The 18,650-nt window shown below is 40.9% G+C and overlaps 2 protein-coding genes across 3 annotated transcripts; both read right to left on the reverse strand.

Moving 5' to 3' along the window:
- Positions 1–374: 374 nt before the first annotated feature.
- Positions 375–5,778, reverse strand: mphosph6 (M-phase phosphoprotein 6). 2 transcript variants are annotated; one of them, XM_084734229.1, is made up of 5 exons: positions 5,573–5,778; positions 4,488–4,600; positions 2,408–2,498; positions 1,518–1,684; positions 375–670 (listed from the first exon to the last, which is right to left on the reverse strand). In XM_084734229.1, exons 1-5 carry the CDS (start codon positions 5,618–5,620, stop codon positions 538–540), a joined length of 552 nt encoding a protein of 183 aa, XP_084590355.1. In that variant the 5' UTR covers positions 5,621–5,778; the 3' UTR covers positions 375–537. The 2 variants fall into 2 exon arrangements, with proteins under 2 accessions (XP_084590355.1, XP_084590357.1); XM_084734231.1 differs by having other exon boundaries at positions 1,518–1,621; positions 5,573–5,772.
- A 1,087-nt stretch (positions 5,779–6,865) lies between these two features.
- On the reverse strand, positions 6,866–15,250 carry snx20 (sorting nexin 20). Its single transcript, XM_084734196.1, has 4 exons — positions 15,113–15,250; positions 9,871–9,953; positions 8,733–8,875; positions 6,866–7,637 (listed from the first exon to the last, which is right to left on the reverse strand). Exons 2-4 carry the CDS (start codon positions 9,938–9,940, stop codon positions 6,966–6,968), a joined length of 885 nt encoding a protein of 294 aa, XP_084590322.1. The 5' UTR covers positions 9,941–9,953; positions 15,113–15,250; the 3' UTR covers positions 6,866–6,965.
- Positions 15,251–18,650: the final 3,400 nt, after the last annotated feature.

Consider the following 18,650-nt stretch of genomic DNA (forward strand, 5'->3'; position numbering starts at 1 on the left):
GTAAACGTCCTGGTTTTGTTGAAGGAGTTTCACTTCCATGTTGTTGAGTCGACTCAGAGTCGCCGAGCAAAGACGCTTTGTTGTTTGATTTGACAACTGACAGGGATTTTTTTCAGTGATTGGTTTACTGAACTAAACGTGTAATTTTTGAAATCCAAGAATAAGAACAGCTGATTCAAGGCCAACATCAGCAGAGAGAACAGAATAAAAAGTTTTGATTGACGTGAGTCAAACTGGATTAAGACTCATTCATGAGACTTTTAGATGTTTTTACTGTTAAAGAAACCGCAGACACATGAAGACACTGAGCTGTGCATTTAATGAAGGTCTCATCCACTCTGCACTGTAAAAACACTTCACATCTCTTTTTAAAAAAAAACAAAACAGGATGTATAACATCCAATCAGCTTTAAAATACTGTACACTCTGTTCTACGACACTCACTGATGCTCTCTGGATACACAGATGTAAAAAAAAAAGTCTTATTTTGAGTCATTTACATAAAAAAGCAGTAAAGTCCATCATGACATGGTGTCTTCAGTCCTGAGGTTTCAGAAAAACTCTCTTTGCGTCTGTTTCTACCATGTTCTGGTTCACGTCTTCTTCCATCGCTGCTCTCTGACGCTTCTTCGCAAACTTCTTCTTCATGCTCCCGACCAAACTCTCGTACCTGAAACAGAAGAAACGTGCAGTCAGGGACAAAAAACAAACATCCTCAAACTAAACAAAGAACATTTGACAGTAAATGAAAAATGTTCACGTTACAAAGAAGAAGCAGGAAATAAAACTTTAAAGTTGAACTAAAAAGCAGTTTGAAGATTAATGTTCTGTGATTTTTAATTTTCATCCAAACATCTGAACTTTCTCACATTTTAAAACAGATTCGTTACTTTAGTTTGAATGACTCTGAATTATTGATTATTGATATTTTGCATCATTGTGCGCCGCCTTCAAACATCAAGACTGATTTCATCCTGAATGGACGAAACAATAAGACACAGAAAAGACGACTGACTGAAGGATCCATCAGAGGACATCAGACAGGACAGACGGGACGAGACAGAAACCGTAACAGACCTGAGACTAAACACGACCAAAAAGAAGTAAAAAGACAAAAAACTACATCAAGTAAGAAAATTATGTAAAAGATCTAACAAGACAAAAAAGACAAAGACAAACAACGTAGATCAAGCAAGACGTAAAGAAGAAAAAGACACAACGAGATGAAAAACTACAAAACAGACGAATCGAGACAAAACGTAAGACAGCAACGAATTAAAAAGACAGAATGTGAGACAGAGACGGAGACTCTGATGGAGAAAAAGAAACTTCAGAGGACGACTCTTTACTTTTATACTCTGAGGACATTTCAGAGCCTCAACTTTTTCACTTTTACTGCAGGAAACAAGTTGAATCAGTACTTCTACTTTTTTTAAAACAAGTCTCTGTACTTGTACTGCAGTAAAGAACATGTGGACATGTGGACACGTCTGGGTCCAGTTTCAGTCTGTCTGTACCTCAGAGCCATTTCTTCATCTGTGACGTCTGTCTGCATCCGGCTGATGTCTTCCTCCTCTTCTTCCTCCTCTTCATCTCTTGGATTCATCAGAACCATCAGTTTCTGTGACCAGCGGAAGACAAAGAAAACCGTCAACCGTCCCCACGATGAACGAGACCTGCCCTCCTTTGAATCTTTTTCTTTTCATTTGAAAATTTATCAAGTTTTGTCTTCATGTGACACGAGGAGACGGAAACACTCAAACTTTTATTTTTTTTATTTTATTTAAAAGTCCAAATTCTCTGATTCCAGTTTCTTAAATGTGAATATTTCCTGGTTTCTTTCCTCGTCTCTGACATTAAGCTGAATATTTTTGAGTTGAGGACAAAACAAGACATTTGAGGACGTCATCTTGGACTCTGATCAACATTTTCAGACATTTTATGGATCAAACACCTGATCGATTAGTGGAAGATTTATTACCAGATCGATCACTAGTTGAAAAAGAGAACTAAACGTGAAAACAGGAGGAGCTCCACCTGTTTTTATATTTGGATCTATTTTTTCAGTCGGGCAGATTAACCAACATGAAAAAAGCCTTTAACACACAGCAGAGGACGTGTTTAACTGTACGATGACACTCAACATGTTTGTCTTCTGATGGACGAGCAAAAATAAAACCTCAGAAAAATTCATTTCTTTTAACATCAAACAATGTGAAGTATTCAGAGCAGGTACAGCTGAGGGACGGGGACATGTTAAGACAAAATAAAACTGAATTACCGAGGATGTCTTTGTGAATTTTCAAACAGAAACACCGTTTTCTACTTTTCTTCTCTGTCTCAGAAAATTTTCTCACGAGTTTCCTCGTCTCTCTTTACTAAACTACGATGAAGAATTCAGACAAACCTCGACTTCTGGATTAAAACCTTTGAAGGAGAAGCGACCGTACTTCAGATCCTCACAGGGAACAAAACTTTTCTCCTCGATGATCAAGTTCCTGAAAGATCAAACAATAACAAGTTTTAAAAACTTTATTTCAGGAAATCCAAAGATTGAGACGGTCTGTTGACTCAGCATTTCATTTTTGTTTCTAAAGTATTTCCTGTGTATACGAACGTGTCATGATAACACATGGTGATGTGGATAAGACCTGTGAACTGGGTCACGATGGTTTGTCATTTTTAAAAAGCATTATTAATAAAAAATAAATGCATTTAGGCTGACTTTTTATTTTCTCTCAGTGAGAAAACAAACCTTACAAATAAGTTAAGACAACTTAAAGTTTCAAGGAAACTCAGTGACACATTTTTAAGTTCTGAATCAAACTCTGAAGTTCTGAAATAAATGTTTTAAATGTTTTACTGACATATAAACTTCAGCTCTTTTCCTCTTTAGATAAACGTGAATCTTTGAAGTTTCAGAATTTATTCACAGTGAGCTGTGAAATGAAATAGTTTTAATTGAAAGCATTTATGTGTTCTGTTCATGTGTCTGTGTGTAAATGAAGGTGTGTAGTTCCCTCATGTGAACAGCAGGTGGCGTGTGGCGCGATGTTCACGTAGAGCAGGAAGCGATCGCCTCAGCTGGTGTTTCGTGGACCGTCAGGTGTAGCGAAGGCGACCGCTGAGCCTTCGATTGTTCTGTGTTCATGTTATTAATGGATATGAAAACATGTAGATCAACTGATTGTGATGGATCAGAACAAATAAACAAATAAACATGTTTGTTTATCGCTGCACAGATGTTTGTGGATGTGAATGGAGACGCATCAATTAAACAAACACTGGTACTTTTAGATTTTTTGTTTTACAAAGTCACTAAAACACTTAAACATTAACCATTATTCACTTCAACACGTTTACTCAGTTACTGAAACAGAATATTTTTGGGGAGTTTCTAAAACTCAAAGATTGAAGTTTATCAAAAGAAGAAAAGTTAATTACCTCAACAAAACTTTATTAGTTGGTAATTAAGAGTTTGAGTTGAAATCTATTGAAGCAAGTTGCCTTGAAAACTTTTTTTTTCTTTTTCAGTTGACGTCATAAATGAGACAAAATAAATTCATTTAGACAGAAAAATAACACACATTTGAAATGTTTATAAAAGAGGTGCAGATAGAAATGTTAGATTTTACAGAATTTCTTCCACAGTCGCTCTGATGCTTCCACTAAAGTCTCCTCTGAATCAAAAACATTACTCATCATTAAACTACGATGTGTTCGTCTGGAGATAAACTGCTTTTAACTACGTGTTCACACACACGTCGTGGTCGTGTGCGTCCTCAGTATTTAACGTCTCCATCCTTAAAGTCACTACAGGTAAAATAAATAAAAACACACAGCTGAGGGAGGGGAGGGTCACATGACGAGAAAACACTCACAAATTCCCTGAGATAAAAGTCACAAATTTACAAGAAAAGAAACATGGAAACCTTTTTCTCTTTGTAAATTTAATAATTCAACCTCAGAAATTTGAGGGTTTTTGTCAGGAAACTGCCCCCTGCCTCAGCTGTTTGATTTTTTTTTACTTTTTTTTTTTTTTAAACCCTGATTGTCAACATAAACACCTCAGCTACATCAGTCAAATGTTGCATGTTTACATGATATCAGTTTTCCAAATCTTAATGTCAACAAACACCAAAACAAAGAAACACTTCACTTTCACATTAAATCTTGAGTCTTTGATAACTTTGGAAAATATAAAAGTTTTAACTAGGAATCATCTTAACTGCTGAGTTATTATTGTCTGTCTTTTTTTTTTTATTATCTTTGTTTTTTTTTCCTTCCTTGTATTTCTGCTTTTGTTGCCTGATGGAATCCTGCATCATTGATCTCTTTATTGTAAATAAAGGTTGGATTATATTTATTCTGAGAAGTCTATAAACAAAGCGGTGTGTAAGTTTGAGAAATAACTTCTCCAAATTAAACTGACAGATTTCTGAATGGAGTTTGGTGAGAGATTCCCTGATAATGAAGTGGACACGTACTCTTTAGCTTTGAGCTCCGGCAGGTCCAGATACCAGTGTTCATCACTGATGATCCTCTTCTCATCTTCCTCCAGCTGCTTCTTCGTCTCCGCATCCAGACCTCTCTGCATGAACTGTGCAAACAACACATTTAATCACCTTATTTCACCAAATTCAATTATTAAAGTGAGTAACTTTTAAATTTAAAAACAGTCCAAATTCTCTGATAAATTAAATGTGAATATTTTCTGCTTTCTTTCCTCTCTGACAGTAAACTGAATATCTTTGAGTTGTGGACAAAACGAGACATTTGAGGACGTCATCTTGGACTTTGATGAACATCTTCTGAGATTTTAAGGACCAAACAACTCATTGATTAGTGAAAAAAATTATTACCAGATTGCTCACTAGTTGAAAAGTCGATTAATTAATCAACAGATTAAAGTGACAATGAAAATAATTATTAATTGCAGCCCTAACTTCATTATAAAATTGCACTTATCCATATTGAGTTTTTGCTAATATTTTTTGTGTGCAGCCTTAATTAAAAATATAATGCTAAAATATTACCTTAGTAAAAGGTACATGAGTAATAATCTTAAATGTATAATGAATATGATATTAAATGTATTTAAGTATCAAAAGTACAAGTAAAAGTAAATTATACATATATATAAGAAATAAATGAGTGAAATTATTTATGTATTCTTAGTTATATTCCACTCCTGGTAACAATATGGGAATTTAAATCAGCAACACACGTTTCCATCTCACGTACAGAACCTGAACCTGAAACTGTAAAAATATTACAGTAGCAGATCCACCTGAACACACAGCGTGAGTCCGCTTGTTTGTTAACTTTACTGGAATTTAGGAGTCATTTGGTGGCTGAAGTAAGCGCCGAATTAATGACTGGTTTCAACTTTACATTAAATGTGTAATGTCGACGTTTGTCACGAGGCAGAGGTTTAGAAAAAGCAGCAAACATTTTAAGGTGTGTTTTCTGAATGAGGTTTTGAACGGCCCTGCAGCGCCCTGAGCGCTGAAGCTAAAGCTAAGCTAACACACGGCTACTTTAACAATTCTTGTTCGTTAGTTTCACTCACCTTCATGCGCAGCAGGTTTTTGGAAAGTTTCACTGAATCGGCCGCCATTTCTGATCCGTTTAAAGACGATTTAACTAAACTACAGAAGACTTGTGATAGTTTGAAGCTGAAACACGAGCTGAGCCGCTGCGGCTCCACGCAGCTGCTGTTAAAACAGACAGAAGCAGTCGAGCGTCGAGCAGCTCACAGCGCTGAGCAGTCCGGCTAATCTACCTGTAATATCGATGATGTTCAAAATCAGTATCATCTTTAACAACAAAATCAAACACAAGATCCAGACTGACAAACTGGTGACGACTGACCAACCAGACATCGTGCTGATGGACAAACAACAGAAGAAGGCAGTGATGATGGATGTCGACAGCAACATCAGGAAGAAGGAACACGAGAAGCTCGAGAAACACCACGAGCTGAAAGAGGAGCAGGAGGAGATGTGGGCAGTGAAGGCAACAGTGGTTCCAGCGGTGGTGGGAGCACTGGGAGGAGCTGTGACCCACAAACTGGGAGAGTGACTCCAGCAGATTCCAGGTTCACCATCAGAGGGCGCTGTCCAGAAGAACACAGTCCTAGAACTGAGAGAACCTTCAAACTGTCAGGACTCTGATAGAGAACCTGAACTTGAGGAAGAACCACCAACCACCTCCCAGAGGAGGACGGGTTGAGAGGAGGAGTTATACACACACACACACACACACACACACACACACACACACACACACACACACACACATATATATGTATGTATGTATGTGTGTGTGTGTGTGTGTGTGTGTGTGTCACAGTGAGTGGGCCTCAAGTCCCACAGTTTCTGTCATACATTATTTTTATTATTATTTTGTATTGACTTCACACACACACACACACACACACACACACACACACACACACACACACAAAGGGAAGCCTGTTGGGTAATTTTGGAGTTTTGTTGAAATCTGTCTCTTGACAAATCAGAGTTGAGGATGCAGCAACAAGACGACAGAAGACTTCCTCTGAAGAGACGACGCAGCAGATTCACTTTATTTACAACAGACAGGAAGACATGAATTGCAGTGTGAGGGAGAGGACGTGTGTGTGTTGGTGTGTGTGATTCTTTAGTTCAGGCCTCTGTCAGCACCGCTGGGTCACAGTGTAGCTCTGATCACACAGTCAATCGATTAGTCGACCAAAAACTGAAAAATTAATCTACAACTATGTTGATAAACATTTTTTCTTGTTTGCTTCACTTTCTGAGCTTCAGAAATAAAACTAGACTGTAGTTTGTCTCTCAGTCCAACTCAAGACACTGAGTTCGTCTTATAAGACCACGCCCACCTGGGGGACATACCAAGTTTTTCAGTAGTCCTGAATACTTCATGATTGTTTGTCTGTTAATTGGCTGAGCCGTTCGTCCTCAGGTGAACTCGTGGACGACTAACTCCTTCAGGGAGCGCGGGGACACCTCCCCCCTCTCTGCGTCTCTCAGGACGGTCAGCTCCTCCTGTAGCTGAGCCACAGGACGTCCCAGCTGATAACCCAGGTCCACCAGCAGGTCCAGCAGAGCGGCTCTGTGGTTCTTCAGTCCATAGCGTCTAACCGGAGGCAGCGCTCTCTGCGCCGCCGCAAACGCCTTCTCCGGTTCCTCCAGGTCACGGTAACAGACCGCCAGGGCGCAGAGTGTCGGTACGATCAGGGTGGGTTTCTGCCACGGCAGCAGCTTCTCCTCGATCTCCAAAACTGTCTGCAGCTGCTCCACCGCCGCCGGAAACTGTCCCGACCGCAGCAAGCTGTGCGCCCGCTTCTGCTCCTGCTCCGTGAAGAATTCTGGGAAATGAGGCGAGCGCCGGACGCCGCGGACGGCGTACAGTTTAGCCAGGTAGTCCTGCAGCGAGAGACGTCGCTCCGAGATGATCTCGGGGCTGAAGTTCCCCGTCAGGTGTTTCCGGGGGAGAACCACCTCCTCCAGCTCCTCCTCGAACTCCTCCAGCAGTTTGTGGTGGAAGCGGAAAAAGTCGCTGTAGCGGCGTTCGACGGACACGCGGTGAGAATCGAAGCTGCCGGAGCGCATCACCACGATCTCATACACCTGCAAACAACAAGACGGCTCTGTCTGATCATAAAATCACAAACACTGTACATTAAGGTGCTTGTAAGAAGACTTAGTTAAGTGGTAATAAGGCTCTTATAAGATGTTTATTACCATCAGACTGTATAAGTGTTAATAATAGCATAAAGATGCTCATTGTTAGAAGATTTATGAGCACTTATAAGACATTTGTTAACAGTTTATGGACTGCTTATGTTAATAAAAGCCTCGTTATAATTGTTTATAACAGCATTATAAACACATTTATCTAATTTAACAAACTTTACCCATGATGCCTTATTAAACCTTTACGAAGCTTTCAGTGTTGATTTATTAAGATTTCTACTGCTTCAGTCTATAAAGTGTCCACAAAGGTTTTATAATCTAACAATAAACGTGTTTATCATGCCATACCATTAACACTTATACATCATAATTAAAGTTAATAAGTACATAATAAAGGATTAATTAACCTTTATTATTACTATCGTCAGGCTTTTTTCCCCGTTTGATAAGAACCGCTAATAAATGCAGAAATGTTCAATAACAAAACCTTCGTAGAGGCTGAATAGTGATTTAATAGGTACTATAGCTAAACTCAGAATATGTTTGTAATGCTATTATAAATATATTAATGTTATTCAAATCTCACAAGGCTTTTATTAACATTCTTCATTAGTCTATAAACTGTTAACAAATTTCTTATAAGAGCTTATAAATGAACTGTAATCTAACAGTAACGATGTTTATGATGCTATAAACACTTACATAGTCTAATTAACATTGTTAATAATGTTAATAAGCATCTTTTTACCTATTAATTAATGCTTATTACAAGCACCTTCATATAAACTGTTTGGTCATTTGGTTTTTAAATTCTTAATATGTTTTGAGAATAAAAATCTGAATTTGAGTGGCATAATATGTATTTTATTTTATTTATTATGTTTTCTTTTTGTTATATAATACATTATATAAAGTACATAAAGCTGAAGTATGAAGTAGAATAAAAAGAAAATAATCAGTTAAAGTACACGTGTCTGATATTTGTAGTTTAGTAAAAGTACAGCTCAGGTTTGTGTCTCAGTGTCTCACCACGTATTTGGACAGACTGAGTTCGATAATTCGAGATGAAGGGATTTCAAACAGCAGCCTGACGGGTCGCTCTCTCTGCTTCACCGCCCTCCAGTTCTGCTGCAGCTCTTTAGTGGTTAAACTGGAACAACTGGGGGTGTCATCTGCACACACACACACACACACACACACACACACACACACACACACACACAATATTTATAGAAGTCTTAATAATAAATACTGATCTAAAACAGTTAACAATCGGTAGGTGAACTGCAGTCAGCATCCTGTCCATCATCCAAAACAGAGACATGACATGACTGAACACTGAATTCTGGGAAATGTAGGTCATACTGGGACTACAGGCTTGGAACTAGCAACTACCTCAGCTTTTCTGACGGTTGTCAGTTCATCAGTCTGGTCTTGAAAAAATACGTCAGATGGTGGAAATTTCACTGTTATCTTGTCTCAACATCTAATTTAAAGACACGTTTACAGGTCAGACCATCTGATAACATTAGCCACACAGACCTAATGCTAACGTTAGCTAAAGAGACCAGCTGATTGCTACACAGACTAACCACTACCATTAGTGGTAAACCAAAGGTAACACGTTACATTACTTTAATATTGTGATACTCAGATTAGGTTACTGACTACATTTCTTAACAGATAATTAGTAACTGAACTGGAATATTGGCTCCTAATTTGTAACTAACTCACTTTACAAAGTAACCAACAGCAGATCCATGCAGTGTAGCTAAGTTTCAGCTAGTTGGCTAACCTTAGCTTATCTTAGTTGACCGTTAGCTAGGTTAGGTTAGCTAGCCTCTGCCACGCATTGCTGTTGATATGATTGTGAACATCATTTATTGTTTCTAAAACCAGCACAGTTTGTCTTCATACATCAGTTAGCATGATGGATCATGTTAGCTGGTGAAGTCATTTGGAGAGCTAGCCAGCTGACATACCCACTCAGATAGTATTTTACTTGTTATATTGTTATCAAGCATGCTAGCTAAAGCTAGCCAGTTAGCCAGCATGGATCAGAAACCTGCAAACGACAAACCAGCCAGTCAGCAGCTGGATCAGTAAATCATAAGTAAAAAGTAGAAAATACATGAAGAATAACACATGACAGACTGTGAGTCAGAACCTGGATCCAGAGTCATCATGTCCATCTCAGCCGGGTCTTCAGTGTTCCTCACCGGTTCTGGTTCTGCCATCACAGCCGAACAGCTGATCCACAACATGGAAAACATCAAGTGATAAAACCTTCTTTAATATCAGGCAGGTAAAATAACTTTGTAAGATCATTTGAAGGTTGTAGCCTTCTGGAAAGATTAGTAGTAAAGTTACTGTTTTTTAATGTAATGTCAGTATTATAACCATCTCCAGTGTCACCATGTTTCTTGCTGTTGCAAACTTTTGGCTCTTCCTCTGAGTGACGCCGTCTAGTGGATGTGTAATGGATTACATATAGTGGGATTATGTAATCAGGATACAAAAAATAAAGGAAACTATTCCAGTACAGCTACAAAAAAAGACGGAACCAGATCACAGTTACATTTTTAAAAATGAGGATTATGATTATTATATAACAATGTTAGCTCCTTAGACCAACCACAAACGTTCACTATACACACCAACCCCTAACATTAGCTACACACACTGACCGCTGACATTAGCTACACACACTGACCGCTAACATTAGCTATACAGACCATACGCTAACTTTAGAAAATGAGGTCACAATAATTAGGGGGCCAAGCCCGCGGGGACTGGGGAACGCGGATGCAAGCATACGCGTTTCCCAGTACCAGCGGTGCTGGGAACCCTATTGTAATTGTTCAGATTTTTATTAGGGGGCCAAGCCCGCGGGGACTGGGGAACGCGGATGCAAGCATACGCGTTTCCCAGTACCAGCGGTGCTGGGAACCCTATTGTTTTTGTTCAGATTTTTATTATTATTATTATTTTCTATTTTTATTCTTCCGTTGATAAAACTCATGCTGCAGGCTAAACCGTACAAGGTAGGGCGGTGCAATTTGGCGGGCTGGCCCACACCCCCGCAGGGATCTCAGACGCAAAAAACTGCACACGTCCGCCTACAGGGGGCGCTATAACCAAGGAAAACGCGTTTTGGCCTATAACTCCCAGACCGTATGTCGCACATTCAAAAACCTTATATCCACTGATTCCTTGAATGGACCTGAGTCACTTTGTAATTGGCCACGCCCACTTCCGCCTAAATAATTTTTTCGCAAAATCGCGAAAACTGGCAAACCTGCTTTTTCGAACTCCTCCTAGGGATTTTGTTCGATCTGCTCGAAAATTGGCCCAGACACTCTTCTGCTGCTCTTGAGCTTAAGTTATCAAGAGATGTTTTTTGGGTTGAAAATTCCGCGAATTATTAACGAACAAATTTGCGTAGCTAGCCGTAAAAATGGAAAATCTTGCATATCTCAGTCAAAGTAAATGCTATCGACACCAAATCAGAGATCCTTGGTTGGCATGAGACTGGGAGCCTATGAGCTGAATTTGGCAAATGTTGGCTCCTAGGGGGCGCTAGAGATATGGGAAGTTTATATCTCTAGAACGGCTGCACCGATTTCTATGAAATTTGGTCCGTACGAAGTAGGGCCGGTCCTGAGGCCATATGTTAAAGGGGGTCATGACAGGTCAATGTGGGCGGGGCTTATTACAAGATAAACAAAAAAAATTAATTCCTGCCAAAGTATAATACTTAGGGCTTTGAAATTTTATGGGTACATGTAAAATAGGACTCAGATCCCGCCTACCGAAAATCGCGTTTGTGCTCCACTAGGGGGCGCTATTACGCATTTTTGCCTATAACTTTCACATTTTAAATGACACCTTGAAAAATCTCATATTGCCGTATTCCTCGAATAGCGCTGGATTTTCTGACGTAGGCCCCGCCCACCTTCGCCGAAAATTCCCGTCGCTAAGTCGCCACATGTCCGAAACATACTTTTTCGAACTCCTCCTACAGTTTAAGGGCCATCTGCGCCAAACTTTGCACATACGATGTCTAGACATGTCTGAGCAAAACTTATCAAAAGAATTGTTGCACGACAAAAAATGCGCTAATAATAACCGAACGATATCTTGGCTAGCTTAAAAAACACATGTTGTGTCATATTTCGGTCAAACTACAGTCTTTCGACTTCAAACTTAACACGGTGGTTCCAGAGGTCATCCGCAGATTCTGTGCCAAATTTGGTGCGGATCGGCCGATAGGGGGCGCTACAAACCCAAAAACATCGAGTTTCCCAAAAGTTGCTCGGATTCGTACGAAATTCGCTGCGCATGATGTGGACTCCCTCCTGAGGCCAACCGCCAACTTACGTAATGATTGGTCAAAGTGGGCGGGATTTATTACAACAAATCAAAATCACCACGCATTCTGCCTTTGGCACTAACAGTGCACACCCACTACAGGGAATACTGCAGCTCAGCATCGGCCTGTGTCCTGACAATTGCCCTGAACTGGAAGGCCGCGGCTCGGACGACGGCGCGCGTCCCCGCGATCGCCCCGAGCCCCGCGTCCCTCGGTGCCCGCGGCGGCGGGTTCCGAGGGCCGCGGGGACCGGCTCGCGCGGGGAGGCTTGGCGCCCGTTCATAACTGCTTGCAGTTCTAGTTTTCTATTTTTATTCTTCTCCCGATAAAAGTCATGCTGCAGGCTAAACCGTGCAAGTTTGGATGGTGCAATTTGGTGGGCTGGCCCAGACCCCCGCACGTACCTCAGACGCAAAAAACTGCACATGTCCGCCTGCAGGGGGCGCTATAACCAAGGACAATGCGTTTTGGCCTATAACTCCCACACCGTATGTCGCACATTCAAAAACCTTATATCCCCACATTCCTTGAATAGAGCTGAGTCACTTTGCAATTGACCACGCCCACTTCCGCCCCGATTTTTTTTCCCGCAAAATCGCGAAAACTGCAAAACCTACTTTTTCGAACTCCTCCTAGGGATTTTGTCCGATCTGCACGAAAATCGGCCCGGACACTCTTCTGCTCCTCCTGAGCTAAAGTTATCAAAAGATTATTTTTGGGTTGAAAATTCCGCGAATTATTAACGAACAAATTTCCGTAGCTAGCCGTAAAAATTGAAAATCTTGCATATCTCGGTCAAAGTAAATGCTATCGACACCAAGTCAGAGATCCTTGGTTGGCATGAGACTGGGAGCCTATGAGCTGAATTTGGTGAATGTTGGCGCCTAGGGGGCGCTAGAGATATGGGAAGTTTATATCTCTAGAACGGCTGCACCGATTTCTACGAAATTTGGTCCGTATGATGTAGGGCCAGTCCTGAGGCCATATCTTCAAGGGGGTCATGACAGGTCGATGTGGGCGGGGCTTATTACAAGATAAACAAAAAAAATTAATTTCTGCCAAAGTATAATACTTAGGGTTTTGAAATTTTATGGGTACATGTAGAATAGGACTCAGATCCCGCCTACCGAAAATCGCACGTGTGCTCCACTAGGTGGCGCTATAACGCATTTTTGCCTATAACTTCCACATTTTAAATGACACGTTGAAAAATCTTATATTGCCGTATTCCCCGAATAGGGCTGGATCTTCTGACGTAGGCCCCGCCCACTTTCGCCGAAAATTCCCGTCGCTAAGTCGCCACATGTCCGAAACCTACTTTTTCGAACTCCTCCTACAGTTTAAGCGCCATCTGCGCCAAACTTTGCACATACGATGTCTAGATGTGTCTGATCTAAAGTTATCAAAGGAATTGTTGAACGACAAAAAATTCGCTAATTATAACTGAACGATTTTTTGGCTAGCTGAAAAAACACATTTTGTGTCATATTTCGGTCAAACTAAACTCTTTTGACTTCAAACTTAACACGCTCGTTCCAGAGGTCATCCACAGACTTGGTGCCAAATTTGGTGCGGATCGGCCAATAGGGGGCGCTACAAACCCAACTAGGTGGCGCTATAACGCATTTTTGCCTATAACTTCCACATTTTAAATGAGACGTTGAAAAATCTCATATTGCCGTGTTCCCTGAAAAGCGCTGGATTTTCTGACGTAGGCCACGCCCACTTTTGCCGCAAATTCCCGTCGCTAAGTCGCCACATGTCCGAAACCTACTTTTTCGAACTCCTCCTACAGTTTAAGCGCCATCTGCGCCAAACTTTGCACATACGATGTCTAGATGTGTCTGACGAAAAGTTATCAAAAGAATTGTTGCACGCCAAAAAATGCGCTAATTATAACCGAACGATTTTTTGGCTAGCTCAAAAAACGCATGTTGTGTCATATTTAGGTCAAACTAAAGTCTTTTGACTTCAAACTTAACACGCTCGTTCCAGAGGTCATCCACAGACTCTGTGCCAAATTTGGTGCAGATCGGTCAATAGGGGGCGCTACAAACCCAAAAACATCAGGTTTCCCAAAAGTTGCTCAGAGTTGTCCTAAATTCGCTGTGCATGATGTGGGTTCCCTCCTGAGGCCGACCGCAAAGTTACCTAATGATTGGTCATGAATACCGCAGCTCGGACGACGGTGCGCGTCCCCGCGATCGCCCCGAGCCCCGCGTCCCTCGGGGCCCGCGGCGGCGGGTTCTGAGGGCCGCGGGGACCGGCTCGCGCGGGGAGGCTTGGCCCCCGTTCATAACTGCTTGCAGTTCTAGTTTAATATTGTGATACTTTGATTAGGTTACTGACTACATTTTTAACAGGTAATTAGTAACTGTATCAGAATACATTTTTAGAGTAACTCTCCCAACCCTGTTAACATCCATCCCAATGTAAAGGACACATGGAGGCAGGTTAGTGACAGTGACATCATCTGAAATGGATGGATCTATTTTCATACATAGACAGAACGTATATGAAGCTTTAAAAGTACATTTCCCTCTGAGATGTAGCACATTAGAAGTAGAACGTAGCACAAAGTGGAAGTACTCTGTGGAAGTACAGGTACTTGAGTAAATTCCACCACACTGCATACTAACATATCGTGTGTGTGTGTGTGTGTGTGTGTGTGTGTGTGTGTGTGTGTGTGTGTGTTTGCTAACAGAGGAAGGAGGAAGTTCCTCATTGGATAAAATCATACCAGCAGAGTGAAAAACAAAAGTGGCTGAAGAGGAAGTAAAAGTAGAGCAGTTTATGTGTGTGTGTGTGTGTGTGTCTGCGTGTGTAAAATGATAAATACTTTAAAAGTTTAAACAGATTTTAAAATGTGTGTAAAGTTAAACTCCGACTAAAACTGTAGCGTAGCGTTTGTTTTGTGGCTGTAGAGGTCCCAGCCGGGTGGGGTTCTCCTCAGCAGATAATGTGTCTCTGTGCCAAAGAGTTCAGAGTGTCGTGAACGTTTACAGAACGTATAACATGAACATCATGAGTGACTCACCTGACCGTCTGTGGAGCGAGGAGACGGATGTCAGCCTGTGTGGCTCCGCAGGAGAAACAAGTCAAACCTCACTGCAGTCTGTAGTTTCATTCAGACACACGGACAGACACACAGACACACAGACTGACTGACTGACTGACTGACTGACTGACTGACTGACGTGTTGCCTTCAGTTCCTCTCTGCTGCTCTGGGTGGAGACACGCTCACAGGATGTTTCATTATCTCACACTGACTGTTCCAGTCCAGGTTTTAAATAAACTGCTTCAAACTACAACAGAAACTCTTTGTTGTGTCCACTGGAAGGACACTTCAGAGGTCACTTTAACATGTTGTGTCCACTGGAAGGACACTTCAGAGGTCACTTTAACATGTTGTGTCCACTGGAAGGACACTTCAGAGGTCACTTTAACATGTTGTGTCCACTGGAAGGACACTTCAGAGGTCACTTTAACATGTTGTGTCCACTGGAAAGACACTTCAGAGGTCACTTTAACATGTTGTGTCCACTGGAAGGACACTTCAGAGGTCACTTTAACATGTGTCCACTGGAAGGACACTCTTGAGGGCACTGGTAACACATTTTGTCCACACAAAGGACACTCTAGAGTCCACTCATTCTCTTAACTCAGTTTTCAAGAGTCAGACATTGATTAAAGAGATTGATGTAAATATATGGTTATTTTAAAGGAAATGTTCAGATAGATCACAGGGTATTAAATGGAATAAAATATGCAAACTATTAATCAGCTGCTGATAAACATATTTACACAAATATCAGACGTTTCATGTCTTTTAATGAGGAAGAATCGATGAGTCACAGTGCAGTAACAGCCTTGTACTGGTGTCCATTTATGAAACAATCGTCAGTCTGTGAACATCAGCGTCTCTTTCATACAGAAAAAAACCCGATAAGGACATGAAGGAGCGCTTGTGATGGAAACAAAGGCATTTCTCTGAGGCCTTGTTGTCTTTACAGAGCAGGCTGCAGCTCGATGCATTTATTTATCAGTTTTTATACATTTCTGTGGCTCGGTACCAGCTGCAGAACACAGGTCTCTGTTTGTTCTGAAGGTCTGTACAGTGAGACGCTCAGTCAGCTGACGGTCAAATCAGCTGAGAGAAAAAAGAAAGACAGAAAGAAAGAAAGAAGGTCCCACTGTTTGTGACTTGCATGATTGAGATGAAATTCATGCCTGTTTCAAAGGAAATTAACACCTTAATGAGACCCAGTTCACGTCAGGCAGGTTTGGGGAGTAACAGATTACATGTAACAGGTTTATGTAATCTGGATACATAAAAAAGGTAACTACAGAAACTGCGACATAATCAGATTACAGTTACATTCAGTAAAAATGGGGATCATTAGCAGGATTTCAATTTTATAATACATTTTAAAATAAAAAACAATATACATCCATGTGCTTCTTTACATCACACATCATCTCCAAAAAAATGTTTATTTTACCATTATTTTGTCTCAGTATCTAATTTGGGTAAGACCACCGCTAACGTTAGCTACACAGACCACCGCTAACGTTAGCTACACAGACCAACCGCTAACGTTAGCTACACAGACCAACCGCTAACGTTAGCTACACAGACCACCGCTAACGTTAGCTACACAGACCACCGCTAACGTTAGCTACACAGACCAACCGCTAACGTTAGCTACACAGACCAACCGCTAACGTTAGTTACACAGACCAACCGCTAACGTTAGCTACACAGACCACCGCTAACGTTAGCTACACAGACCAACCGCTAACGTTAGCTACACAGACCACCGCTAACGTTAGCTACACAGACCAACCGCTAACGTTAGCTACACAGACCAACCGCTAACGTTAGCTACACAGACCAACCGCTAACATTAGCTACACAGACCAACCTTTACCTTTAGCCCAGAACACCTGCTCTCAGCCCTGACACCTGCTTGCCAGGCATTTCAAGTCTCTGTGACGTGAAACTCCTTGTTGACATGAAAATAACACCTGATTGGCACATTTTTATAGTTTGTCTCTTGGAGGCCACCCTACATTTGTGAGGCGTTTATGGTCCATTCGGCCTTTGATAATCTGCAGCATGTTACAAAGCAGTCAGTAAAATTAAATAATTTATACAGCAGAAACATATATACTGTTATTTTAAATCTTATAGGCGACACCTCAGATTTATCTTGGCAGGTTCCCACCTCAGACTTAAAACAAGCTCACAGTATTTCCTTAAAGAGCTCTGAAAAAATGGAGGCTGTGTCAGCTGAGCTGAGGAAGATCATGTGATACGATCAAAAGGTCCAGAACAGCTACGTGAACCTTGTGGTGAGATTGTTTTAAACCTCACAGAGGAACAGATCATGGTCATCTGGAAGAATCTGAGAGGAGAACTGTGTAAAAAAGGTCACGTTAAATGTCAGAAACACTCTGAGATCGATTGATAAACACATCCGAGACATTTTATTATCACTAATGGATCCAGCAGCTCTCTGCCATCATGTGATCAATAGTTAATCAGCTATATTGTCTATAAAGAAAGGTCACTGCTCCTCTGAGTGCTGTGATGAAGTAAACACATGATTAGTTTTACAAGGTCAGTTTGTGGCCTGATGTCTTTAAAAGGGTTAAAAAACTGATCTGTGTATGAAAAGTGATCGTCATCATTGTCATTGTTGTCGTCAATACATTTAACTTGGTCTTTTTTTGTGATTTTCATTATCATGGTCAAGTCAAGTTAAATTTGATTATAAACACATATGCAGATGTGCACTTAAATTCAAGCATATGTGGCCTAAATTTATTGACAACAGCTGTTTCATTGCGATCTCCAAATACACCAAACTCCATTTAAAAAAACAATAATTTTAGCTGGCAGCACACAGGAGCTGTTGGTCTACTGCTGCCTCCATCTGTCAGTTTGTTTGTGTTATTGTGTGACTTTGATGTTTTAAATGATTAGTTCAGAGTCACAGAAGTCACAAAACAACACAAACAAACTAACAGACGAAGGCAGTGGTAGACCAACAACTCCTGTGTGCTGTGAGGTTAAATTGCTGATTTTATCAATGGAGTTTGGTTGGTGTTTAGAGTAAAGTTTGTATTATATAACAGTGGTTTCCTGTTAGAAAAGTCTGTCTGACAGAAAGGTAAAGAGATGAAAATATTCTCAATATAGCGTACACTTAAAGTGATGTCAAATTTTTAGGTGTCCTGAATAGATTCAGTGAGGAAATTTGAAAGATTGAAAGAAGCTGCCGTCTGTCCTGCTGCAGCCGTGACTGAAGCCATAATCACCCGGGGCTCCACGGGGCTGAGGGGGGTGGGGGGGGTGGGGGAGAGATTTTGACTGTGTCGCAGATTTGGCAGGTCTTCTTGTTATTGAATATTTCCATTGTCGGGGTAACAAAAGTGCCGTGATCACTGCTGAAACACTCACAAAGGAAAAGCCTTCAACATGCTGAGGCGGGCAGTTTTGATGTGAAATATGCAATCATTAGAAAAGCACCTTTGTTTTATCTTTTTTTTTTTTTTTTTAAGTAAGCTG

The sequence above is a fragment of the Lutjanus erythropterus genome, chromosome 13 (assembly GCF_056507025.1).
Source record: "Lutjanus erythropterus isolate fLutEry1 chromosome 13, fLutEry1.hap2, whole genome shotgun sequence".
Taxonomy (NCBI): domain Eukaryota; kingdom Metazoa; phylum Chordata; class Actinopteri; order Lutjaniformes; family Lutjanidae; genus Lutjanus; species Lutjanus erythropterus.

Bases quoted from the DNA above. Each gene is read 5' to 3' on its own strand.
- mphosph6 (XM_084734229.1), bottom strand. From the start codon at position 5,620: ATGGCGGCCGATTCAGTGAAACTTTCCAAAAACCTGCTGCGCATGAAG. The intron at 2,499-4,487 runs GTACGTGTCCAC...TTGATCTTTCAG, and splicing joins CCGGAGCTCAAAGCTAAAGA to GAACTTGATCATCGAGGAGA. The intron at 671-1,517 runs GTACAGACAGAC...CTTCTGTTTCAG, and splicing joins GATGAAGAAATGGCTCTGAG to GTACGAGAGTTTGGTCGGGA.
- snx20 (XM_084734196.1), bottom strand. From the start codon at position 9,940: ATGGCAGAACCAGAACCGGTGAGGAACACTGAAGACCCGGCTGAGATG. The intron at 8,876-9,870 runs GTTCTGACTCAC...GTGTGTGTGCAG, and splicing joins CATGATGACTCTGGATCCAG to ATGACACCCCCAGTTGTTCC. The intron at 7,638-8,732 runs GTGAGACACTGA...TGTTGTTTGCAG, and splicing joins TCAGTCTGTCCAAATACGTG to GTGTATGAGATCGTGGTGAT.